Source organism: Oenanthe melanoleuca, chromosome 2 (assembly GCF_029582105.1).
Source record: "Oenanthe melanoleuca isolate GR-GAL-2019-014 chromosome 2, OMel1.0, whole genome shotgun sequence".
NCBI classification, from domain to species: domain Eukaryota; kingdom Metazoa; phylum Chordata; class Aves; order Passeriformes; family Muscicapidae; genus Oenanthe; species Oenanthe melanoleuca.
The window spans coordinates 49,581,866-49,609,643 of NC_079335.1; the positions used below are offsets into that span (position 1 = coordinate 49,581,866).

At 40.0% G+C, this 27,778-nt stretch overlaps 1 protein-coding gene across 2 annotated transcripts in view; it reads left to right on the forward strand.

The window, feature by feature from the left end:
* The window catches only part of ARHGAP28 (Rho GTPase activating protein 28), a 76,492-nt gene that overhangs the window by 36,658 nt on the left and 12,056 nt on the right, over nt 1–27,778 (forward strand). For both annotated transcript variants that reach the window (XM_056484107.1, XM_056484108.1), the window contains exons 2-10: nt 5,264–5,463; nt 9,962–10,179; nt 15,679–15,766; nt 17,673–17,830; nt 21,173–21,338; nt 21,429–21,520; nt 22,888–22,965; nt 26,176–26,338; nt 27,496–27,578. In XM_056484107.1, the coding sequence (XP_056340082.1) occupies nt 5,264–5,463; nt 9,962–10,179; nt 15,679–15,766; nt 17,673–17,830; nt 21,173–21,338; nt 21,429–21,520; nt 22,888–22,965; nt 26,176–26,338; nt 27,496–27,578 (1,246 nt within the window). The remainder of the gene's footprint in view (nt 1–5,263; nt 5,464–9,961; nt 10,180–15,678; nt 15,767–17,672; nt 17,831–21,172; nt 21,339–21,428; nt 21,521–22,887; nt 22,966–26,175; nt 26,339–27,495; nt 27,579–27,778) is intronic.

A 27,778-nucleotide genomic window follows, 5' to 3' on the forward strand; every position in this document is an offset into this window, starting at 1 on the left:
GGTTGACCCACCCCAGGTGCAGAATCTGGAGTAAAATTAAAGTTGACAGAAACACATTTTGAAGAATCTTTTGTAGAATACAAAGACAGGCAAAACAGAGAATTCATGTGTTTTGAAATCTAACAAATACAGTAAGGTGATAGCTTATTTTCAAACCCCTCTTTGTTAACAAAGAGCGATGAGATTCACATGTTTTTGGAGTTCTGCTCCGCCACAGGATGAGAAAATTAATAATGAAATTAAATCCTCCTCTGCCTCTCACTCAAATACTCTTTTACAAAGTGAGGCAGCGTGACAGCGAGAGTGAGCAGGATAGTTTAAATATTTGCTTTACCAGATGCTAGAGAGAGGACAAGGAAGCTTTAGCATCCACTGTCTACAACTTGCCTAACATCTGCAAGATAATCAGAAACAGAAGTGTGTAGATGGGGTTGGGGGGATAATATCTGATATATGCCCTTCTCTGTGATCAGAAGCCATGAAGCATGGGGAGAAGGAAATAAGCAGACCACAAACAGTGCAGGAACAAGGTCACCAGGAAGGAACCAGAAGATGAGAGATTTGGGTCAGGAGTGAACTGTGCACAAAAATACTATTTCCCACTGCTGATCTCTTCCTTTGCCTGCAACTTGCATACATTTTATTTAGAAGAGGGAGATATAGCAGTAGCACGTGACTGCTAACAATTCAGAACAGTTCTTAATAAAGAGGAATAAATGTTTTTTTCCCTGTCAATGCAAGCTACCATCCCTTTTTAACATTTGGGAAAAGCTGAACAAGTGGTTATACTGACAGAATGATTGCAGTGTGAAAAGGTGGATCTTCATCCTGCAATGACCAGGACAATTCTCTTCCTACACCTTTCCCATTCTTATAAGAGTGACTAATTGTGGTGAAGCAGGTTCAGGACCCACCAAATGAAATGAAGGATAACAGCCCACAAGAATAAGATATCCTTTTACTCTGTGTAAACAACAATTCAGTGTTGTTTCTAACTACAAGATGGCTTCATTGCTCCCATTTGTTTTATGGATTCCTTACCATCCATTACTTAATTAAACTTAAAATACAAGCCTGGCTTTATCATTACTGAGCCTGTGAGCAATCATTGAGTGTCACTGAGCCAGCTCTTCATGTGGTTTTACAAACCTTTACTTTGAGGATAGGGTAAGAAGAGCTTATTGAATCTGGCTTGGCTATCCTGAAATCAATAGGTGGTATCAGATCCTGAGCTACTGGAGTACATATGGAAGATAAAATATAGGGTCAGGAGGCCTGTTCAGCTGTTGCATTTAATCAGCATTATAAACATACACCAGGCCAAAACCAGAGTCAAACACAATTGAATCAGCTTTCTAGTGCCCCAAGGAAATACCCTGCCTTCCCTGCAATAATCTTTCCACAGAAAGCTTTCTAAGTGATATCATATTTCTCCTTCCTGACACTCTTTAACTCTTTCTCCTGTGAATATCCAGTAATAGACAAGTTATTTGATAACATTAGTTCTTATATATTTTTTCCTTCTTTTTCTTTTCTTTCTCAGTGTTTTACGTGGCTTTTCATTTTTGTTTTATTCCATCCTGAAAAACATTTCAGCTCATCCAGTAGAGTTGCTGTAATTTTTTTCTCAGTGCTTTTAGGTTCATACTCCTCTCCCAGCTTTTTCCATCGAGGAAGCCAGCATCTGAAATCCCTCCTGTGTTTAATTTAATCAGCATTTCAGATTAGCTCACTACTACCCATGTTTGTAGTGAGGGAACAAAAGAAACTTAGCATGAACTTTGTAATCACTGCTTACTTAACAGGACTGGTTTACAACTTTTCTGTGGAAACAACAGAATCAGCTTAGTGAAAACTTTATATTGTTCTAAACTTTTCTTCAGACACTGAGAAAAAAAAAAGACCAAAAAAAAGGACAGCTTGAGGGTGAAAAAGGTGTCAGGAACAGAAGTTTCCTGCTGCAAGAGTTTACAGGTAACAGGCAACCTGGGCTGTTTTAGCTATTTCTGAGACAGGCAGGCAGATTGCTGAGTCAGTGCTCTTACAGTGTCCTTCAAGAATTAATTAAAAGCAGTGAAGAATAAGCTTTGCTTCCTCAGTACGATTTTTTTTTTTCCTGAAACTGTTTTGAGCAGCTTTGGCTGGAGGAAATGGGAGACAACTGCCATTATCACATAAAGGCAAGACCACTTCCTCCAGGACAAAAGTCACAGGTATATGGGTCAAAACAGCAGCTGGAAGTCTTTCAAACACATGAGCTTTTAATAGACAGACTCAGAATAATTGGAGAAGATTTGTCCCAGACCACCTGGAAGCAAGCTTCAGATGTTTACCAATAAGGATAAAGCACCTCTGCCTAACCTTTCTTGTAACAGGAATTTTACACAGCTTGATTTAATCCAGGTTGAGATAAGAAGCCTCAAATATGAAGTTCTCAGGAGACTTTGTTCAGCTGATTTTCCAAATAAGCTCAATACTTGTAATATTGTTGTAAATGCACATTAATTGCACTGGAACCTTAGACATATTTGGCAAAACTGGTTGCCACAGCAGTCGTTGCTGTTCTATGTGGTCTACTTTGCATTTTGCTTTTTGGTACAGTAATATTACAAAATAAGCACACTCACTGTGGGGAGAAAAGCAGCAACCCACCAAGCCTGTTTCTTCCTAATATGGTGAAATAAAAAGCCTTGGTCCAAGCCAGCTGAAGTGCTGATGGAACCCAAGGATCAGGCAGTGCAGCGTCTGAAGAGCACAAAGGTCGTGGTCAAGATTCACACTGGGAGGGCAGGAAATGTTTGAATTCCCTGACCATGACTAGATGATGGGAGCCAGTGATGCTATCAGGGGTGCCCTCTTCTTGTCCCAGCTCATGTTTGATTCCAGAATGTGAGAGCATTCCTTCCTGCAATTGCTGGCTCGGGAGCTCTGAGCTTTGCTATAGGGCATGTGTAGGGACTTACTTTCAAAGGTTTATATTAAGCAGGGACATGAGTTTCTCTGAAGAGGAGGGACAAGCTGTGGCAGGGGGACAGACACCAGGACTTGGCATCTCCTCTGATTGCACAATGTCCAGTGAATGGGGGCCCCAAACACCATTAGAGTACCGGGTAGTTTTGCCTTTTTCCTTACTTGTGTTCACTATTATCTTTTAAACAAAAGAGCTCAGGTTTCATAACAACAAGCAATTTGTTGTTTGCCCCATCCCAGCTGAAGAGATGGGGTTTTCTGGCTGCTTCTCAGGGGTTCTGCTTCTGCTTTTTAAAACCTCTGCTTAGGGATGCTTGGTACAGTATTAACTCACCATATTTGAGTCCAGGGATCCTTGCATTTTTCTTACTTGCTAATGGGAGAAGGAGACATAGGTGAATCCATAAAAGAAAGGGAAATCCATAAAAAAACCCAGAGGCCAACATGCCCAGATACATAATTCCAGTGATTATAATTTATCAGGTTCCCCAGCCATGTGAGGCTTTGGGAATAAAAGCTGACTGAAACTCTCATCTCCCCAGAGGGAGAGCTACAAGGAAAGCATTTTAACCACACTTGTGTCACAAATTCCTCTCGCATTTGGTGACTGTGGCTTGCTCTAATTAAAACAATAACAGTTTCAGCACTGTGTTCTAAAGCAAACAATCTGTTTATGAGAGAAGAAATTGAGAGAAACTCTGAAGACAGCACTTTTCCCAGAGAACGTGTCTCCACCACCGCACAGCACATTCTCTCCTGCTGCAATGTTGTCACTCATCAGAAAGCTTTGCTTCCCAGCTTTGCTTCCAAGAGCAGAGGGGCTGATTTGGCAGATGAATCATCCACATTATACCTATGAGTGTTCAAAAAGGCCTGAACTTTGCCTTTCATGAAGCCTGGTGATGTCCAAATCTGGGTTTGTTGTGCTCTGTTGTTTCCACCACAGGTCCCCACCCTGGGGCTCAGACCTAGCCCAGAAGGACCTGCCCAGATAAAGTGAGGAGGCTCTGCAAGCCCCAGGGAAGCATCCAGCCCTTCACTGGCAGGGAAGGATAAGCAGAGGTAGCAGCACAATGAGGGAGAAGCATGCTCAGTCAGCTTTATGAAATAATACATTGTTTATACATCCATTAGGAAAACTTTGATAAGGAGGGAAACACTGAAAAGGAAATACCTTTTTTTTAGTGGAGTATAAGTGATGCTTGTGGTTTGAAACAAAGGCGTGTTGGCAGGAACATGCCATACAGAAAAGGAAGAGAAAGGGAAACTGCATTTGAATTAATTCAGATAAGTGAAGGTCAGAAGACCTTATGTCAGAATTTTCCATTAATTCCTGTGGTCTAACTCTCTGCCAAAATCGTGTTACCTCCTAACTCCTTTGTACAAATATTGTTGTGGTTATTACTACTGATTACTGTATCTACTGCACTTACACATACAAAAGCTGTTTACAGTATTGCAGGCATAATAATGCAAAAGAGCAAAGTCATTATTTTCATGGTGGGTGTTAGATGAGATTTTGAATGAATTTGTATAACTCTCTTTGGCCACAAGTGGGGAAAAGACAAGAACAAAAGAGTGAGGAACAAACTTTGTTTTAATTCAATCCCTGTATTGAATCTTAACTTGAAACTTGATTTTTGGTTAATCATAATTTTTTTTTGAACCTGTAATCTAAACCTCTGTTGACCTAGAATGTACTATTTTAATTCAAGGTCAAATTTTGTTTAAAATTATTTTCGCTTAAGAAGAAACCCAAACCTTTTTTTAAAGGGTTTTCAAAAATAAGTAATTATTCTTCCAAATTAAAATCTTTCAAGCTTTTAATTCTTTTATGGAGTGAAGATGAGTTTGTAAAATATTTCAGCGTTCCAAATCTCATTATTTTTCCCCAGAGAAGCTTTCACTGAAGCATTTCAGCCAGTAAGCAAAACAGGAAGGGATAGAAAGAGAAACTGAGGCAAAAAGAAGCAGAAATAGTTTTCCAGTGTGTCTCTTTAGATGGATACCAGTATTAGAAATAGAAATTAAATTTCCTGAGTTCCCTGTAGAGTAGGAAATACTGAAGGACATTAAAGAGATAAATTATTAGATGCAAAATGCATGTCTATCCATAATTGTTGTGAGCAATGGCGACCATGACAGTTACCAGAACTCTGTACTTGGCCTCTGAAATCTTGTTCTGTGCTTCCCAGTACAGCCACAGCTCAGGCACTGGCTGCCTGCCCCATTTGCATGGCACAAGTTAGCATGATAGAGAGATGATTTCACTTGTATTGCTTTCTCTTTCCAGAAAGTCTCTCCCTCGCTGCCGAAGAGTTAACAGGATGCTTTCCAACGAGTCCGTCCCTCCCGCCTTCAGTCGCTCCAATTCCCAGGCCTCCGTGGACAGCACTTCCATGGAGGACTTCTGGTGTGAAGTAGAGAGCATCAAGGAGAGCAGAGAAGATGGATGTGAAGAAGCAATGCTCTCAGAGTTCAAACCTGCTGATGGTGAGCACGTGAGCTCCATTTATTCCTCATACCCTGGCCTTGCCTCCTCTCTAAAGAGTCAAGCCCTGATCTCCTTCACTCAGAAGTACCAGTCTGGGTCTATGGTCACTGTAGCTCCACTTCTGAACATCACAAAACACAGTAATTGTCTGATTTATGTACTGGAGCCAGTAATTAACTTCTAAGTAAGTTTCATTGCACTGATTTTATTTGTGCTTCAGGAGGACAGATACGGTGTAATTCAGAAAACAAAGGCATTCAATGAAAACTAAATTTCCAGCATTAAATAGACAAAACCAAAATATTTCAAATAGCAAAATTTGAATTTAGTATGCTGGAAAAAATAACTTTTTTCAGCTTTCTGGCTTTTGGTAGGATATAATTCAGAAATTATTCAAATCTTGAAACAGTTTTTGGTTAGGTGTCATTTTCTGCTGTCAGGAATTAGGTATCTGCCTGTTTCTCTGAGATTGCCCAATTAAGATATCATTCAAGGGGCATATAGAGATAAGTATGAATGCAGAGATGCCTACACGGTTCAGACTCCCCACTTGACCAAATTCATTCATCACTTATACAAAGTGTCCTGAAGGTATTAATGCCTCATTCTGCTACCTTAATGTTTTCCTCTCTCTTGTTAGGCACTGTACTTGGAAAAGCATGCAGTATGTGCTAGGTTGTTGCAATGCAGCTTTGTGTTAGATGATTTGATAACATCTAGAACAGTGGTTCTCTTTTTTCTCTTTTTTTTTTTTTTTTTTTTTCCCAGTTAGTACCCCAGTCACAAATGCATTATATTGTGTAACACAGAATACCAGGTGTTACTATACAATGAAACCAAATTTCTTCTGAGGTCGTGACCTGCTGATAACTGCTGCAACCCTTCGGTGGCTCCTGGCCCCTGGTCTGGTAACTGCTGATGTAGGGGTAGATTTTGAAACTATGGAGTGTTCTTTCCATACAATTATTAACACAAGTGATGATGTATTTTTCCTACCTTGACGTGCAATGGGATGTCATTAATTCTGCTACCAGGAAGAATGGTGGAAAGTATTACTTTATTAAGCAATCAAATGACAACCAGTCATGCTAAGTAACCCATGCAGAGGTATCTGGCTCCAACCATGCAGTGTTTTCATGGGAAGCACCTCCCATTCACTAGCTTCCAGCTGGGCTTTCCTGGAAGCAAAGGGAGAAGAGCAGTTCACCAGAAATCTTGGTCTGCTGTGAGAGCTTTGGCCAGTCAATTCAAACTGCCCTCCTCTGTTCTTTATTGGGAAAACTCCAGTCTGATCATACTCTTTAGCCTGGAGACTCCATAGAGGATTGTGAGCCTCTCAGTGCCCCCTCCCTGCAATTGTCAGCATGAACTAACAGGTGTCCTGTCTGCACAGTCAGGGGAATGACACAAATCTCTGAGCTGCCAAGCTGGATAACTTAGTAGGACAAGGCAATACAGGAGCTTATTTTCCAGAAACTTTTCCATCAGTTTCATCACTGCTGAACTAAATCTTCTCAACAGCCCAAACTCTGCTGCAGTCCCATGCTACCCTTTGTCTGAGTACACCTCATTACATCACATTGATTTTCTGCCCTCTGCCCTGAATTAGAAATGAGACTGCAAGTCAAAATGCAATACATCTCCACACTTCATTTACCTGCATGTTGTTGTCTTAAACACATATATATGTATTGCATACACCCACACACAATCAGGCAGTGTTTGTCCTGTTTATTAGCATCAGGAATATATTCAGTCTGGGATTATAAATCTTGGAAATAATAGTGAGTTCTATTAAGGTACTAATAGGATAATACTCTTTGCCAACAATCAAAGCTCTAAAAATCAATGTGGAAACCCTCAGGGCAAGATAAAAGCAAATATTCATCACCCTTTTGAGATATCTTTGAGAGGAGGAGATGAAGATCCTGAAGAAGGAGGCCAAAGGGTGATAGAAGCCAGGCAGGCAGGACTGTCAAAACCTCAGTGTGATTTGCCAGACATAATGTGCAAAGGGCAGACAACAGCACACTTATTCTGCTGATGCTAGCAAATATAGTAAAAAAAGAACAGAAGATCATGACAAGCGACACAAGGGATGAAAATGTAGGGGAGGAGAAAGTCATGGTGTATTTATAATGTCCATGCTGTGCAGAATTGCTTTACAACTTTTGTTACAAGGCTTGAATGCTGTGAGTTATTTAAGGTTATATCTGAGATTCAAAGCAAGACATACCTCTTTCCTAGCAAAATCTAAGAGAAAAATAGAATTATCATCTCAATTATCTGTCTTCTGGTGGAGCAGAATCAAATACTGTGTCAAGACCCTGCTGTATAAATAGCTAATACTATAAAAATAATGCTTTCTAAAACATTATGGGTGGTGCAGGGGTTAACCTTAATTTAATACCAATGTGTCATAAAATTTTGAACATTTTTGAACGTGTAAATTTCTTCTCTTTAATAGTTTTACTTCTCTGATTGCTGTTGTTATGTCTTGGTCTATTGTTTGTGTGTGGTTGGAACAGGAAAAGGGAAAAGCCAGAGAAAACAAGTCACAGGGTGACTAGTAAGCAGGCAGAATTTAATGTCTGCCATGCTATTTTTCATAGCAAGTTTGATTACAAGCTGAATTCTTGGAAAGAATATGTCAGGACAAAAGCCAAAATTAATATAATTTAAAAGCTTAAATAATTTATAATTTAAAAGTTTAAAAACATGGACAGATGTGGCTCCAACTGCAGCTCACAAGAAAGAGAAGGGACCTTAAAAAGAAGAGCGAAAATGGGAGAAGAACCTCTGATTCAAAGCTCACAGAGAAAGAACAGGAACAGTTTGTCATCTTGTCTGTGGATACAGAAAGGATAAGAGCAGGGACAAGCTATTTCATGGGATACAGGGCTGGTCATACCCCTGGCTAACACAGAGCAGGAGGTTTAAAATCAGCTATTTTTGTAGTGCTTTGCAAAGAGGCAGGGCAGTTAACAATGAAGTCAGTGATGGCACATGCATAAGATTCTTTTGCCTGTCCCTACAGCCCAGTCCTGTAATTTTCCCTTTTGTGTATCTAACTGCCAAAGTGCAGCAAACTGGTGTCCATCAATCAGCCTGCATTCTGATGTCAAGAAGAGGCAATAAAGGGAGAGTGGAAATACCAACCTGTCATTAAGACTGGCCTGGGACAAGAACAATAAGTGCATTGAGGAGTTGTTTTATAAAACATGCTGCAAATTAATCCATTTCCTGTTTGACATGTTTATTTGTAGTACCTCTTCTTCAGACAGGGCCAGAATGAAATTACTGTCTTGTGTCAAGCAGCTTACTGCTGAGCTAGGATTGCTCACAAAACTGAAATGAAGGACTTCAAAATCTCCTGCATGGAGAGAGAGTTTAAAATAATTTCACTGTTTATTTTAAAAAGAAGAAAAATCAAAAAGCAATGACAGCAAAATTTAAAATTACTGAATGGTTCAGAGAAGGTAGATTGGGACCTTCTCATAGTCAGATAATGACAGGGTGTATTCATTTCAGATAACAGGTAGCAAGCTGAAAACCTATACTGCCTTCACATGGGCAGGTTTTGGTAGTGAGGGGACTGCAAGTGTGGCTCTGTGAAAAGATTCTGCCATGTCCAATACAGCCAGGATAGAAAACAACTCTTCCCACAATTCACAACCTCCCTATGGAACCAATTGCAGTATTGAACCAGCTGGAAAGCATGAAAGGCATTGAACAAATTAAAGAAGGTACTAGTCACTAACTGAGATACCAAGAAACACTGGGGTGTAGAGTGCTAGCAAGTCTTTAAAAATTAGAAGTTAGGGTGATACCTGGCATGCAAGAATGGCTATTTCTGCATCTTCTTTCTTAGACACCCACCCCTTCCTCACCCTTGTTCTTTAGGGAGCAGCTCTGGTCTGAATCATCTTGTTCAAAACAAGCAATTGTACTAGGTGGACATCCCCCTTCTCTCAGCCTGGTTTCTTCACTGGCTGTCTCCCAGTCAACCCTCTGGAATGTGAAATTGCATCATTGGTGTTCAAATACATTATTCTGTTGTATACACACCTCCAGTATTTCTGTTTATTTGAATTGGAATACCGATTTTCTTTCCATCAGCCAAATGGCTTTCTCCAGTACACCGTGGTACAAATGGTGAGCATGGCATAAATGGCAACTGAGGGGATTTATGCTTTTGAATTAGGGGTTAATTTTTAGACACTTTGCTTTGTCAGGCTGGTTGCCTGCTGCCTTCTTCACATGCTCATGCTGATGAAATGCCTCTTCTGTTCTCCTAATAATCTCTCTTGTGCAGACACTGACAAACTGGAAGTTGACAATATGTTTACAAAACTAACTTAACTTGCACTTGTGGCCTAAGAAAGGTTGGAATTAGAGTATTCTCAAGGTAAAGGCTGTGGTAGCAGTCCACCATGCCAAGTATTTCCCCCTCTCCCTTCCTTGCCAGGTTTATTAACATGCTCTCTTCCTCCACAGAAGGGGAGCTGGAGGCAGAATGGCTGCAAGATGTGGGTTTATCCACGCTGATCTCAGGAGCTGAGGAGGAGGATGGCCAAGCCCTGCTGTCCACTCTGACCAGAACCCAAGCTGCTGCTGTGCAGAAGAGGTACAACACCTACACTCAGACCCTGAGGAAGAAGAACAAGCACACAGTCCGGGATGTGCGAGACATCTTTGGCACCAGTGACTCTCCTGTAAGTACCCTCGTGCATGCCTTTGATCTTAATTTTTATGCCATTTGCAAGCAGCTCACCAAAGTTTCTGCCAGACAGGAACCCTTTCCTGCTGACAATGCACAGACAGCCATTAGCACTTTCTGACCCTTAGACCAGACTTTTAATGCTGTATACAGTGCATTTGAGAGGAAAGGAAGAAACCAAATACAATGGTACACAGTTTTGTATCTAACCTGTAACAAAGTTGTGTCTGTTGCCAGCTTTCCTCCCACAGCCTTGTGTCAAGGCTAGCACTTACTCATTTATTTTTTGGAAATTGGTGAGTTACTCTTGGCAGCTATTCAAATTTTTGATGGCTTCTGGGGACACTTACTATTTACTCAGCAGTCTCAATGGTGAAATAAAACTTGTCTAATGAAGCAACTGGGGTTCAAATATGCATGAGCAATTAAACACCTGCCAGCATGATTGTGACTTGTACACTGGCAGTTACATTTCACTTACATAGCAAATGAAAACTTAGTAACTGTTCAATGGCTTCAAAAATCAGCAGTACCTCTGGAGGTTTCATCCACTTTTCCCTGAGGATAGCTCTGACTGCACCAGTTCCTGTCAGTGCATGTTTTGATTCTTGTGAATGCTGTCAACTGTGTGAGTTTAGTCCACTGTTCAAAGCAACATACATGATTTTACATTTATCACTCATGATATCTTAAATGGGAGTCACCAATAAGATCAGAAGGTCACCTTTGAAATTAATATTAAAATTGTTGCCATCATAAAACCTCAAGAAACTATTTTTCATTATGACATTGCTTTGTCCTTTCCTGTTTGTTCTACCATCTCCTCAAAGCCTTGATACCCTGGATTTTTTTTTAAATGGGAACAAAATTGTAGCTGCATGGTTATATTAAAATTACAAAGATATAATGTTCAGATAGTTGGCCTATTTGTTTCCAAATTAAATATCTGGATTCTTTTGAACCTCTTGCACACATCCCACAAACACATCCAGAAGCATCCAGTAGTTTCCTGTGGGGATACTTTCTTCCATGAGAGATATCAGGCATGTTTGCATGAATATTAAAAAGCTGGTGGTACTTCTGATCAGGTTAGCTCACTTCTCCTGATTCAAGTATCTGTAAACCAAAAGGTATTTAATTTTTTTTTACAGAAGCTTAAGTTTCCTAATAAACTTCAATCAGCCAAGTAAGCATTATACATTTCATCTCAAATGGGCACATTATTGATTTCATTTTGACCTGCTAATTTTCCCCTTCTTACTTGATAAAGCTTCTCACTTGCAAAAAGAATTTGGATGTTCAGAGCAATTGCCCTTCAAATCAATGTTTTACCTCCTCCAAATCAGTTTGCTTACTGGTTCTGCATTGTGAAAGTCTAAAAGATAAGACCAAATGAGTAATTAAGTCTTCTAATTCTTCTTCCCACAAAAAATATGCAGTTCTGCAGGTGGTGACCTAGGTGTTATACCAGATGCCCAAACACAACTGCAGAGCACACCCTCACCTCCCTCCAACAGCCTGAGAAATGTGCTATTTCTAAAAGCCTGCAAGGCCCCAACACCCTTAATTTTCCAATTCACCTGTGCTCCTATCTCTGCTGCTTGTTATGGGATTTAGAAACTTAGTCCTAATTATCAGCCCTTCAGGATAAACACACTTCAGGAGAGCTTGTGTCCCTGACCTAAGAGTTTCCCAAATAGTCTTTTCAAGGGGGTATCAGCAGTCCCTGGATCCTTGCTGCCTCTTTGGGCACGGGCACTACAGCTGCCAGTGAATATTTGTGATTAATCAGTTTAGGGAAGAGAAGCACATTATAACCAACCCAGCCAAAAGAAAAGAGTGTCAGGAGGTGGAGAGGGCAAATCATTTCAGCACAGCTGGGGAAGAGAGGCTGGGGAGGAGACTGCTTGAAATGGCATGCAGTGTTGCTTTCCCATCCTGCCTTTTAGCTGGGAAGGGAAGAAGTAAACTAACACGCTGCAAATAGCAAATGAGCTCTAATTGTTTCTCATCACTCTGTAATCCTCTCCATTAGGAGAATGGATTGACACCCTTCTCCCAACCACCTAAGAATCACAGGAGCCTAGAGGGATGGGTCACAGGATGGATTACTCTTCTTTGGCTAATGATGAGAGAAAAGGTGATTAGCTCTCTAGGGTCACCTGAGATAAGCTTTAGGGGACCACTAAAGAGGCATAAATTAGTTGTCATCTGGAGTGGGGAAAGAAAAACATAGATTTGCCCTAGTTTTTTCCTCTCTGTTCTGAAAAAACTCCTGCCTGCTAGATGTTTTGCTACTACTGCCTAGTGGCCAGGCTCTGCATGGGTCAACACAGAACAAAGGGTGCTTTTCCAGTCATCCTGCCTTGAGGTCCATGCCCTCATGGCAGGAGTGTCCCCTCAACAGACAGAATGGACTGAAATAAAAGGAAATGCAGCTATTCCTCTTCTTGTTTGGTTGCTTTGGTTTTTTGTAGTTTTTATCTGTTGCCTGTCCTGGAAAGGTGCCGTGATCCCTAGGGACAAAATGTGGGTACATCCCCCTTACATCCTTGCTATTACTTGCCTTGGCAAGCAGAGCAGCCTGTCCCAGCTGAGGTGCCTTTGCTCTGCTTCAGACAGGTCCACAGCCAGCACACTCAAACCACAGCCACACTACTGAGTGTTAAATTGGATGGCTTATAAATCACAGTGGCCTGATTTTCCTTACTGCTGGTACCCTGCTGCTTCAATCAGAAGCTATTGGTCTGCTAGTGCTCAGAGCTCAGAAAAATCAACAGCAGAATACAAATGGGGGACACACAGACATTGATTCTGTTATTGGAGAGAGGAAATGAAGCACTGTGCTCATTAGCAGCCCAGCACAGTTGCAATTAACTAAAACTCCTGAAGAGTTTTTACAAGCATTTTACTTCAGAATTTACGTGTCAAAATCATGTCCTAGTTAAAGAAGAATCACTAACTAACCCAGAGCTATTTGCATGAAAAGGTGTTTGTGATGGCAGTGCTTGGAAATACGAATGTATTCAAAGCATGGGCAAATTGTATCCTGGCCACAGCTATAAGGTTTTCCTCCTTTGCCTTTATTTCCTCTAGCTGCAGGGCTGAAAATAAAATTTGGTCTCTTTGGTGCTCCAATGATTTGGTTTTACATATTCTACAATGAGGGTAGCTACTAAAGAACTATCTACCTCATCTCCATCCTCTCTCTGCTCTTCTGATTTCATCTTCCCATTGGAAATTCCTGTGTATGTTGTGGCAGTAAGCAGTGGGCTCATTTTTAGTGTATCTAATGAATCACTTCCAGTCAGAAATCAGGATATGGGAAGCCTCACTTTGGAGCCCCAGGCAAATGAATAAAGCTGTCCCAGTTTATTTAAGGACACAGTTTGACTCTTGATCTTTCACATTTATTGAGAGAAAGTCTTCAAAAGTTAATTTTCTTCTACACTACAGAAATAATCTGGATCTTTAAATTCACGCATTAAAAAGATTTTATTCCCAGGCTTCCTAACATTAAAAGAAAGGTAAAGGTGGGAGGAAAAGGAAGACATTTTCACAAAAGAGACATAGATTTGAATTCATTATACACTGATGGAGGCTGGGAAATGGGGCTGAGAATATGGCATTTTCAGGTACCCAGTTGCTGTGCACAGTTCACATCATCCAGCTCCCAGGTGGGGCAGCCTGCTGCCAGCCCTGCTGGGTGCCAGGCAGAGGTGTGCAGTCCCCTCCATCCTCCAGATCTGTCTGCCAGCTCTGCCCTGCTTATCAGAACCTGGTTGCTGCAGCTGCTTCACGACTCATTTCACCCATGTAACAAGGCTGGAAGTGGCTTTTTTCTTAATAAACTTGACTGTAAATCTATTCTGAATACTGTTCACACGATCAGGCAATTTGAGCACTGAAAATAGAGGAGCCAGTTGATAATATTTACCATTAATTTCTCCATCTGGATCTTAAGCAGTAGCATAACTACTTCTATGCTGATTTTCCCAAATTGCTGAGGCAAGTTTAGCCATCCTCTCCACTTCTGTACTCCCACCTGAAATTTATAGTGCTTTTCTATGTCCTGAAGCTTTTTGTGTAAATGTTTTGGGATTTTATCATAAAAGTATCCAGTTATCTTTTTTTAAAAATCAATGATCCTTACAGTCTTCTGGCAAAGGAAGCCCTTGTGACTCAGATCCTGTTTGCTATCAAGTTCACCAGCCATTGAATGGACTCCCAGGACAGATTTTATTCATATTACATTTGACTTTGTTACCTGAATAACTCAGAGGATAGGATTGAATAAAACAACTGCAACGTTATTTCAGGCTTCCAATTGGAAGAGCTGATTGTCTTTTAAATATCTGACATTTTTTAACAGCCTGGATGCTTTTCCCACACATTGACTACAACTGGGGAAAACAGAACCTCTGCCCTGAAGCATTGCTACTTGTTGATAAACAGCCCACTTAGCAATTTAAAGAGGAATTAAAAGAGCTGGTATTAAGGGCTCATGGGGGCCTACAGCTGCAGGTTCAGCTGGAGAACTGGGTCTGATCCATCAGGCTCAGGGTGTGTGAAATGCAGGTTTGAGAAAGGTTGGGGGCTTCAGGGGCTCCCACAAGGATGTAAATAACTGCAGAAAAAATATAAGACAGGTTTGGAACATGGTAGTTATTTTCATTGAGTAACCTTCAGAGCACTTTGATAATTCCTTGTTGTTGTTTCCTTTTTTTTTTTTACTCAAGACAAAATAGTTGAGCTACTGCTGCCCATGGACACAAACACTCAGATTTGTCTTTTTGTCTTTTTTCAAAACTGCTGAGGACAAGGCCAAAATTCCCCTGCTAAGAAGAGGTGAGGCTGAAAGTCAACCCCTGAGCTGCCAAACCATTTCTTTGCAGTGCAGAATGATTTCTGGAGTGGAAAAAAATAGTTTCAATATAGAATGTGTTTCTTTGTTCCCTCAAGTTGTTTTCAAGCAGTTCACTGATAAAAGCATTAGTGTACAACCTATGGGAGGACATCCTTGGTGTAATAGCTTTTGGGTGCCTAAATCACAAGAGGTAGCAGCAGACTGATTGATTTTTGACAGGTCCCTGGGAATAGCAGGTACTCAACATGTGCCAGAGAGTCTTCAAAAAGATTTGTGGCCAAAATCATTAAATCCAGGATGAATTACAATTTGAGGAGACCTTTCAGTTAGCCTAATTCTGTACAGCAATTGACTTAGCTAATTTCAGTCATTTTATAGGACAGGACTCATTAGGTACAGCAAGCTGCAATATTACTGACCTCCACACAGCCTAAATCTGTGCAGTCTGGGGAAGAGTGATTCTCAGGCTTGGCTATGGAAAATATACTCTGAAGAATCAAAACAGGTTGTTTAATCTTGTCAAGAGAGTGTAAACTGGGAATTATACACTGTTTCTTGAACTGTAGCAGTTTCTGTCCACAGACGTTTGCCTTCACTGCAGTCTGATCATTTTTCCTTGCCTGTCAGCCCACATTTGAGACAGTTCCAGTGTCACCAGTATCTCCTAATGGTATCCAGCTTCCTGGGCAGAAGCCAGTTTGGAAATCAGTTAGCTGTGAGTATGACAACATGTAACCAGTGTTCACTTCCTCTTAGTAAAATGAGACAGAAAGACCCTTTTGTGGTTGAGAAGGTAGTCCCCTCTCTCATGCTGGGGCTGTGTATATTTCTCTAAATTCATTGTCAGCTTATTGTCATGCAGGAACCAAAGTTTCCCATAAAGACCAAGTTGTACAGACACAGACTGCTGCCCTTGAGGCACCAGCATCTAAAAAATGCTGATCATTGCAAGGCTGGGAATGTAAAAATAATCTGTAAGCAATATCATGCAAAATTTGTTCAATATGTCATCAGTGTATTTTCTTGTTGCAAATCAAAGAGGCATATTGTCTCCACATTTCTTCTCCAGTACTGCAGAAATTGTAGTATTAAAAATTTATAATTGTCCTAGTTCTGCCCTGTTATTCTGATCTATGAATGGTGTTATCCCTTAAATGCTTTGCCCTGACAGTGATTGGCAGTGCTAATGAAAGTAATGGCTCTTCTCTGCTCAGTGTCTGGATAATTGTCAGTAACCTTCCACAAGAATGTCCATCTCTTAGTTTGAAAGCTCTTCCATCACCTCTGTTCACCTCTGTAACTAAAGGGATATTAATACCCAAATTTCTGAACTAGTCCCTTGGATGTTTACCTCTGATACGTGCCACAGACATTTTCCTTGGTGGTGAAAGCTGCTCTGCTGATACTTCTGCTCTGCAAGCAGTTTCACTGAAACAGATGGGGAACCAAATGCCCAGGGGAACCACGAGCAGTCTGTGATCCCAGGTCTAAGGATGGCAAGAGAGATGGAAAACATCTTAAATGGCTTGGACATTAGACAACAACTAAAGCCACAGTTCAGAAACCAGAAGCCACTTATAAACACACTTAACTTTTTTCATATCAGGTTTGCAAAATAAGTGGTGTTGCAAAAAAGTCCCTGTAACTGTAAATGCAATGATTCAGAGAACATGGGGCATGCACAAGTTTATAAGATATGAGATGTTGTTTAATTCACTTTCTGATTGCCATGGCTTTTGAATACACTTGTGTCATGTTAGTAAATTTATCTCTGTAATTCTGGGGGCTTAAATTTTACTTCACTTTCAATTAAATTTATTATTTCATCCCAACTGGGTTTAGGAGCTGAGCCTTACAGGAAAACTGAAAATTGACCTGAGATACTAGAGATTCATCAGGAAAGAGGAAAACCCTGGAGCTCATTTATGTTATCATACTTTGACCTCCATGACAATATTCTGGACTGTATTTCTGGACTTGATTGTACCGATTTCAAAAATTTTCCTCTGACACCCAGTAATTCAAGGAGGTGACTAAATTTTAGAGAAGAGCAATAAGTCATTTCACAATATCTACTAGAAGTGCCAGTAGATATAGTGCTTTTCAAACTGGAATATTGTACATTTTGCCCTGTTATGGTGTTATACACCTAAACTATCACCAATGATAAATATGTGTGTGTGACCACATAAAATATATGCACAATATTTTGTGATTGTAAATAGGTCATCAGTAAGCTGAGAAACTGTGTCTACAGCATTTTTCTGTCAAGACCTTTTATTTTAAATTGTTCAGTTGACAAGTGTCACCACAGTTTGTTGGCCTGGGAAGACAAGGATGGAGTAAAAACCTTCGTAATTCCTGATAAACAGGAAGTTCCAGCTTGACTATCTCTCACAGAAAGCAGCAAGTTAAATAATCTAAAACAAAAATAGGAATTTTATTTCTAAGGGGTTATTTCCTCAAGACAAAACAGGAACATGCTGTGGTTTGCACTGAAATTCCTCTTTGAAGCACTTCCTTTATTACTTTCTCAAGAATTTTGTCATCTTGGCTCAATTGTTTAATGTCTCTGTACTAAATGCAATTCATCACTCATATATAATTTCCCTTATTTTCAGCTAAGAGCTGTCTAGACTGTGGAATAGATAAAGGCAGCCCATCCATAACAGAAGAGCTCTCCTATGATGTCTCTTTCTCAGAATCCATTTCAGTCCTTCCAAAAACCCAAGAGTGGCCAAAAAATCAGAGGTTCAAAAAGGAAGACTCGGCTTTGCCAGTAAGTTTCTTCTCCATGTATTTCCTCAACTGTTTTCTTTACCACAGCAATTTCCTGCTTTACATCCCCAGCACACTGGAGTCTGTTAAGACACATGATCTGGCCTTTGCAGTGAGTGCTTTGTAGAGACTTCTCAGTTTGCCTGCCCACTCCCTGTGATTGACTCCCAGAGTTAATGTGGATATCCAAGCCAGGTTTTTACTTGTACCCATCATGAACATGTGCACCCAGATGAGTATGTGTGACTCAGTCCATAAATATTGCACCATCCACAGTTTTTTCACACAGAAATTAAAACTGCTTATTGGCATTAGAACTAACAATCATTTTCATTGCTGGTCTATTTTCCTACATTTTTCCCCCACAGATTATCTGCCTTTGTTAGCATATGGATTTAAAATTGCTTTGCAGATGAAGGGAGGAAAGCAAACCTTAGTCCTGCAGCAGTAGTGGCTGTTTCCAGTACTGAGTGCAATCACACTATAGGAGATCCTGCATGAATTGTTCAATAAAAGTTTGTCATATCATCCAACCAGATATGCACTGAGCAGTTGTATCATTATCTGGAATTATTTAATGAAGTCATGGAAGTCAATTTTCTATTTATATCAGTGCTCACAACTTCCATCACTGAAAGATGGAGCATTAATTTAGTGCTCCCAATACCACCTCATTAGTGACATGTGAAATAGCTGTAAAGTATTTGGAAAAATTTCCTGACTGTTATGATGTCCTGAGGTCCCAAACAAATCAGAATTTTTTACAATCCACACAGACATTCAATTATCTGAGAATTAGTCAGTTGTCCATCTCAGATTCCACCAAGGAAGAAGCTGAGATGCCAAAGTAAGCTTCTATGTCAGATGATAAGATACCAAGTAGATTACATGACTTATATGAAATCCCTGTGCTTTTGTTGTATCTTTGGTTGTTTGGGGGTTTTCTTTGTGGGGATAACTTGGTGTTTTGTGGAGAGTAAGTGTATCTCTCCACTCATCATAATTTTGGCCTTTACTACAACACATGCACACTCACAAATTTTTCTCTGCAACAGCACAGACAATTCCCATCTGACAGAGCAGGGACACTGATGGCAAAGAAGGAAGGTGCCATATTGAGCATCATGGATCTGTGAATTCATAATTGATAAGCTTTAGAAAATACCAGTATTATGCTGGAGTTGAACTGCTCTGCATGCAGAACATAATTTTGTGAGCTCAGAAGACCACACAAGAAACATGCCAGGTCATTGCAGAGCATTTCTGAGTAAAGCCAACAATCATAACTGTTGATGTTGGCTTTTCCCTTACTTCATCTGCTGCCTCTCGTGGTATTTGGTTTTTTTCCCATGATGACTCAGACTATAATGGGCCTCAGCAGAAAAATAATCTCTTGCTCTGTTAGACTGAGCAATGAGTCACCAACATTCAGGACTGTACCTCCTTCCCATGGTGGGACAATGGGGCTACACTGGAGGCTGGACAACATCACACTTTCTCCAGGGCAGGTCTGACAACACTGCCAACTTCACAGATGGTGTGCACAGAACTGCACAGGGTGGCATTATACATCATAAAACAGCATGTGCCCTGCAGCAGGGAGTCCCCTGACTCCTACAAGAGTCAACTCAACATCCCCAGGAGCATAGGGATTTCCCCAAAGTATGTGTGATTTCTCCAGTGTGGGACCATCATCCATGTGACTTAGTTGAAGGTATTACAGAACTACAAATCTGAGTACACTGCACAATTCCACACAGGAACAACACTGCAGAACATCAGACATGATCCTTAGCCAAAACATTAGTAATCTAATTTCAGGATAGCACAGCCTCCTTCAAACCTGCATATTACACACCACTGAAAGAAAAAACACTGGAAAATTGTGACACAAGACAGAGAAAGACAGCCAGCCCCAAAGTTTGTATTAACCACAGCATCACATCATAGTGATCCTTAGGAGTCAAACTGCCACTGTGGAAAATCTTTGTAGTTCCCTTTTTAATCAGTTTGGCAGTGCTTAGAATTCTTTTCTCTTTCCCCATAGAAAATATATGTATACAGTCTGGGTTTTTTCCCTTTTTTTCAAGGTGATTTATTGCATTTTGATTACTTTTGCACTTCTTGCATCACTGGAGCCAAAATGTGTAGATATTCTTTAGTATTTTAGGTTTCTTATTGTTAGCCCCCATTGAAAGACTATTCACAATATAGTTTATGAAGTCCTAAACTGCATAATCTTGATGTCCTTTGTACTCTCTTCCTTCTGAAATCTGGTATAAGTTCAATTTTTGTTTTGATTTGGTTTAGGTTGTTTTTTCTTGTTTACCTTTTTCTTAATCAGTTTGACTGGCTTAATTTAAAGATGGGTTTAACTTTTTGAGTCCAAATTTGTTTAAAAAATTGAAGGACTGAGCTGAAATCTCCAAAAGCAAAACATAAATAGAAGCTGGGTTTACACTCAGTTCCCTAAAGGAAGGAGATGGTTTGTAATACTATTTATTTATGCCTCTGACTAACAATTCCTGGTTTAAATTACAATAAATTAAAAATAAACATACAATACCAAAGATCCACAATTCTTTGAAAGGCGTGTTTTTTTACTATGACTTTGTTATTTGATATTATGTCTAACAATTATGTCAGAAACCAAGGGGTGTTTGTTCTTTTTGATATTTGTACATATCCATCTGTCATGACACGACATTCCTGGCTCTGGTCCATGACACTGCAGTTTTTAAAATATGTAGACATCTTCAAATGCCCCAAATTTCTCTGTATCATTTAGTTCAAGTCTACTTGAATAAATTATTTGTTAGCTGCTAAGAGTCTTGTTTCTAAGATTTCTTGAATAATAAAAAATACCACTAAATTGGCAGTTGGCTTCTGGATTAAGCAATTTTGCTTCTGGGCTTTTCCTCAGATCTGTAGTTTGAACTCCCCTGTAAGACCTCATAAATTAATAGCACTATGCAAAGCAGGCAGGGATTCATTACACACACACAATGGATACAGAACCACATCCATGATTAACTGTGTCAGCCACTTCAAAGATGTTTTGGGGAAGGCAGAAGCAGAGCAAAATAATACATCCTGCTGAAACTGGGCGAAACTATTAAAGAAGCACATATCTCATTTGTCCCAGCTGAAGGACAGGCAGTGGGGTGCTCCAGCATCACTTCCCAGTCAAACTGCAAGGGTGAGCAAAGCTCAGTTCCATGTCCAGGTAGATGCCAGCTGTGTCACCAAACCAGGCCACTCTGCAGGCGCATCTCTTCACAAACAGAGATTCCCTCGCTGTAACTTGGTGCGAGGTGTAAAGGCGTGCCCCTCTCTGCCGCAGAGATTCGCGGTCCGCAGGAGCCGCCTGGGGCTGACGGAGGTGGGGGACCTGTCTCCCGAGGACATGAAGAAGATCCGCTACCTGTCCCTGCTGGAGCTCACGGCTTTCCACGACGCGCTGGGCGTGGAGCTCAAGAGGAACCGCGCCGAGAGGGTGCGGGGCCGAGGTACTGCGGCACCCTGTGCTCCCCATGCCCACCTGCCTACAGGGCTGTGCTTCCTCCTTTTCACTCTTGCTGTTGTGGTTATTTTTTAAGAGAATGGTCTTTTCGGAGTCCCTCTCACCGTACTGCTGGAGAATGATCAAAAGAAGGTTCCGGGAGTGAAAGTGCCCCTTATCTTCCAAAAGGTGAGTATCACTTGGCCTGCTTGGTCACTGGGATTTGCTTGTCCACCATTTGCATTGACACTCAAAAGAGTCATCAGATAAGAGAAGTTTCTGACTTAGAAATTTTCTGACTTAGGCATTAGAGAATGGCAGGTATCTACAGACTGTCTAACTGAATATTGTGGTTTGAAAACTTTGTGACAAGGAGAGAAAATCTGCTACTTTTTTAGTTTTTTATTTGTGGTGGGAATCCTTTTTTGATTTTTGTAATTATGTGATACCATGCAGGAAATCTCAGGGAAAAAATGTCTTTGTGTTTCCCTTTTTCCTTTCCTGTTTTTCCTTTTTTTATAATAGAGAGCCAAGCAAAATTGTGTGTATGCAGGTATGGCAGAGATGAGCTGTCTCAGGAGTTTTTATTTCACATTAATTCAGACCATAGGTATTACTTAGCTACTGTTTCCAGAATGGAAGTGGTATCTTCTCATTGAGGTTTGTATGACAAGACAAAGGTATTTAAATGAGACATTTGGCCAGACAGGGATACCCTGTGGATGTCTTGGAGGCAGGAACACAGACAAGTACGTGTGCAATTGCACAGATTTACACAGACTCAAAATGGCAACAGATTTCCCTGTCAATACTGATAAAAGAAGAAGTGTTGGGGAGTATCAGGGAAAAGATTGACACAACTTGAGCATTTACATGACTTTGCAATTAGCTCCACTGCTGCCCTATCAAGATAACATAAGAAATTAGAAGAATCAAGGTTAGGGCAGGAGGTAGATCTAGTGGTGAAAATCCAGAGCTGTATGATTAAATGCTGGGAAATTATTTTTTTTCCTCAATGTTCAAAATTATGTTTAAATTTATTTTTTTATTATCCAATTGGAGTGGAAATTTTAAATTTTAGTTCTCTATTCACAGAAATTTCAAAATAAAATATCCTGGGATCATTTTCTAATCTGAGTTCTCAGTTCCAAAAAACCTATGTTATCTATAGACCTTTCCATTGTGCTCCTTGGGGCACACTTAAACATTTCTCAGGGTTCATTTTTCCTTCAAAACACCATTGTGTTTGCATATATCTGCTGTTTCATTAATACATATATGTGTTAATTGTTCTATAGCCCTGCCAGCTCTCAAGTCAAGGACAGAGGGGCCTATTGCATTAGCAGCTTTCTATAGTCTGCACACTTCTTACTTCAGGATCAGCACTATGGAGACAAATTAGCAGATTTATTTACATGAGCTGACTGGATTTCATTAGCTGATTCCATAGAAATGCAACTTTTTTAGATTTCAGGGATACCTAGATTGAAAAAAAGTCAGGAGTATTCTTAAGTGCTTCTGAGTATTTTCCTGGATTTTTTTGTCTCTTCTTTCAGCTGCTGCTCAAGCTTGAGGAAACAGGTTTGGAAACTGAAGGAATTCTCCGGGTTCCTGGATCTGCCTCCAGAGTCAAGGTATAACTCAAGCCAGTTTTCTGTCTTCTGGACCACAGACTCTTTGTAAAATAATACAGCATACACACCAATTCAGACTGCACATAAATACTGATCTGTGTAGCTCAGCATTCCTACTCCTGCCAGTGAAAGGTCAGACTAGTTCCTGGGAACCAATAAATCACAGGCCATTTGGTCTATTACTTTGCTTTAGTTAATGTTCTATATAAAGCACAGCCTTGATGTTGAATGAGATTTTTCTCCACAAAACTTTGAGGCATCCTTTCAGTTTATCTCTGTCACCCAAAATTGCTGTGATCTTATCTCTGTTTTAATTTATTTCAGAAATGCAGAGTTCCTAAACTGAGTGAACATCAGATAAAGATCTTATTCTGTGTCATTTTAACCCCTGTGTCATTTTATTTTTCATTTATCGCCTGTGATCTTGCAATTTCATGATCCAAGTGAGAGAAATTTGGCCTCTGTTCACTGCTGGCAGCCTGAAATACTGCATTTTCACAGGCTATTTGTGGGCTATGAATGCAGTATAATTGGCACCCAATAACCTGACACTGTGGGCCAGTAATATTTGTAATTGTTTCTCCAGACCAGCTTCATTTCAGGAGCTGGAGGAGACAAATTAGAAAAACAAGGCAGTTTTTTGTCTGGTTGGGCTTTTCCCTGGGCTTAGTAGGGTCTATCTCTTTCCCAGATTTTTGCTTTTTTTTCCTTAGGCTTTTTTTTTAATCTGGTTGAAGCAGCACCTCACGGCATTGAGGAAGCATCCTACTCCCATTTTTTCATCCTCAAGGAAGCTAGTTTTGTGTTCTGGGGCAGGAAGTCTCAACATTGTGACAGCCACACAAATATTGGGGATTTCTAAGTATTGGTGGGCTGGGGATCATATAAAATGGCTCAATAAGAAAAAGCAGCATTACATGAAACACACCAAAGATAGGCAGCATCATCCCAGCTCCTTTGACTCTATGCATTGATAAAAGTACCCACAGCCTTGAAAAGTGCCACATCTGGCAGAAGGGAGCTCATAACTTGCTCTCTACTTTTCAGCTTCCTCATTTTTTTTTAATACAAGTACTTGAATATTATTTCACACAATCTCAAAATTTTCCAGCTATTCCACGGAGATTACACAGCAGGGCTGTGCTCTAATTCAATTATTTCCATATTCTTTGCATACACTGTACTGTGTCTTGTTCACTTCTTTTTCACAACCTGTATCCTGGGAGCTGCTATGAGATATGAATATGACTTCATACGCAACTCCTCTACACTAGGTGGTAAGTTAAACTGCCCATATGAAAGTTTTAAATTATCTGAGTTCTGGTTTCATTTGAGTCTGCTGAACAAACCAACGAGCAAGAGAGAGATCTTTTCAAAGCAGATCCAGATTTCATCCTTCAAAAGCCTTCATACATTATTATGACATTAGGACTTGAGGGCATTCCAACTTTATTTCAGTCTTGTTTGGAGAAAGAAAAGGCATATGGAAATGATTAAAGGTTACTCTTCTATAAAACAAAGAATAGAAGAAGTGAATACAAGTTTTCCTCTGTAACAAAAACTCCAGTGAACCAAAACTGTATAATAGTTTAGTGCAGGATCAGTAATGTTTAAAAAAATTGCAGCACATATTTTAAAAGTATTAGATGCACACACAGATACATGTATATGAGGCAGGGGAGGGAAGGAATTGAGTGTATTAATATGTGCTTACCTGTGTAGATATATATATATATATATATATATAAATGTGTATATATATACATATACATACATATAGAAAAATTGTTTGTGTTTCTAAAACCTTGCATTCTATTTCTAAGCAGAAAAATGTGGAGCAGAATTCGGTCCTCTTGTGCTTTTGATGAGGTGAGGATTTCTGTTCCACATTTCCAGTCGGTTACAGGAGAGAATTCAATCTAGGTGTTTGCATCAATTATGTGCAAAGTATGTGAACACAGAGGAAGCTGAGATAGCCCAGATTAAAACCAGTAAAATGTGCTAGTAAAAATGAGACTGTGACATTTTATGCCAAATCCTGAATGACTTTCTGCTTCCGTTTGTGCAACCATTCTACTTCATTATGTGTGACTGTACTTGATATGCAATTTCCTTCCATTCATGTGAGACGTGGCAAACAGAACTCATTTTTAAAAGCTTTTCTGCCTGAATGGACTGAACTTTTTGCATAATATTAAAGTACATCTGACAAAATCATGATCTGAAACTGGATATTTGCTACAGATGTAGTTTGTCATAAGTGGTCTCATAAAAAGCAGCAACAAACTTCCTATGGATAGGAGAGTGTTTGGCCAGTAATGATTGTGAAAGCTGCATTGTTTATAGATATCCCTATATTAAAATACTATCCTTCAGTCTTTTTAACTCAACAAATTTTTGAGGAGCTTGCATTTTTCAAATGGTGATCTGGGTTTGAAGGCAAATTCTGTTCCTACTAGGAACCTTGCTGAGGATTTCCCTTTAACATATGTGTTTTGAACACTGGCTAGTGACCCTCCAGAACAAAACTGACCTCTGTTATGGAGCAGGATACTGCCATTGGAGAACAAGGGGATTAAATGGGAATCCAAAATGGTATCATCTTCAATTCTATGTTAAACCTCTACTGTGTTTTTAGAGGTTTGGGGGTTTTTTAATGAATTAAAGTTTTTCTCACAGTAATGGTTTTGTATCTTTATTTTTCTACAAGCTGACCAAATCTAGCTATAATTATCTTAATATAAAAGTTCCTTTCAAAGATGGGAAGACCTGAATTTTAAGCCATTTGCTCAAGGCCCATGGATTCAGACCATCTAGCAAGTTCACTGGCAGTGAGGAAGAAACACCACTCCCTTGTGACTTAAGGGTCAAAACCTCTGGAGAGTGTTTCGAACAAAAAGAATAGCTGTGCTGAGTTTTCTGCTGCTAGTTCTAAGACATTGCACAAAATTGCCTTAAGATGGTTGAAATTGTTCACTGGCAGAAATCTAGCAAACCACATTTAGCCTGGGCTGCCAAATATCTGCAGGAACTTGACTTGTTAGCCTGCTCTGAACTCCACATGGCTGTACCTAGGCTGTCACTGGTTTAGGGCTGCTTCAGTTCAGGGGCTGCACAAACCAGCCTGCTGCTTGTAATGGGATTTCTGAAGTGATCACAAACTGGATCAGCAGCAATGATTGAAGGCCAAAGTTTTCTTTTATCTTTCAGAATCTCCGTCAAGAACTTGAAGCAAAATTTTATGAAGACACTTTTGACTGGGACCAAGTACGAAATAATGATGCAGCTGGACTGCTGAAAATGTTTATTAGAGAACTCCCAAGCCCACTCTTCACAGTAGAATATTTGCCTGCATTCATCACACTAGTAGAAAGTACGTGGAAATGGAGTAGTATGGACTGATAATATGAAAAATGCAAGAGTAGGCATTACATTTTTTTTCCCTCTCTGAAGTATACGGAGAAAAGTCATGTAATCTTTTTTTCTCCCTCTGAAGTAGAGAGAAAAACACACTCAGTGCTTTGCCTAAATATTTTAATTTTCTGCAGGATTTTGTTTTCAAAGGAGGAAGGTATCTGCATTTAGCTAATAGCACAGGCTTGTTGTATGAACAAAACAACAGTTTAACAAAAAATTTGAAACCTGTGAGTAAACAGTGACTTTCATATGTAGACTCTGATTCACATTAACTGTAGGTTTCACAAGTGAAAATTTCTGCAAGGTAAACTCAAATCACTGTTCTTTATCTGCTGGACCTACTGGGCCTATTTTATTTCTGTTAAAGTTTATGTTGAGGTCAGACTATTGGTGCAGAGATGTGTGTGAGTGCAGAAAGGTTCAGGCAGCTGAGTTTTGTTTTCAGTGTACATACACCCTTAGTCTCAGTACATTTTGTTCATTTCTCTTCCAGGAAGAATGCAATTGTACCTTGCCATACTTATGACTTCATTGCAAAGTCACTTGAGCTAGGACAGACTGAAAGTCTCAGGATGGTGAACTTATTAGCAAACTGGTAGAGAAAGCTGAGAATCTTTATATAAGGCTGCAGTCATGCTTTCAGTGTCTCCATGAGCAGCTTGAAGGGCAGAAGGAGGTGACCTCTTCCCATAAATTTCACATACCTGAGTGTGCTCCTTGTGAATCCCAGGCTGCATGCAGTTACAAGGGCTCAGCAGTTTGGAGAAGACTGAACAGGAGATGCCTGTGCAGAATAAAGTGACTTTATTCCCTACAACAAATACACAGATATCTAAGAGAAACTAGCTAGTATTAAAAAATACTGGGTTTTTACTATGTAGATAGAATTTTAAAGCACCTTTTGTCCCTGTGTGACAAAGATCCAAGATGAGGAAAAACCCACTCATTAAGGTGATTTTATACTTAGGGAAAAGTGTTTGGTTAATCAACACCTAAGCACACTAGTCTCAACCAGGCACTAGTTGGTATTTCTAGAACTGCTGACACACAAGGTTTTTAGAACAAACCAGTTGCAGTTGGGATTTCAAAAGCATTAATTATTCATGTCCTTAGAAATCTCCAAGATCAAGTTACAACTACAAGCTTTGCATCTGTTGATCATGCTGATGCCTGAGGCCAACAGAGACACAGCCAAGGTAAGTTCTTCATTTGCTATCACCTGCCATCTGTGATGCTTTTGACTTCTAAATGAGAGACTCATTTTTTTCAGATGCTACACCAGGAAAGTATTCATCTGTGATTTCCTTGAAAAGATGCTCAAATTTCCTGGCTGTCATTTCTTTTACAAGCAATTAAGAAATAGTTGCTGGGGGTATCCAACTGCTGGATCTCAGGT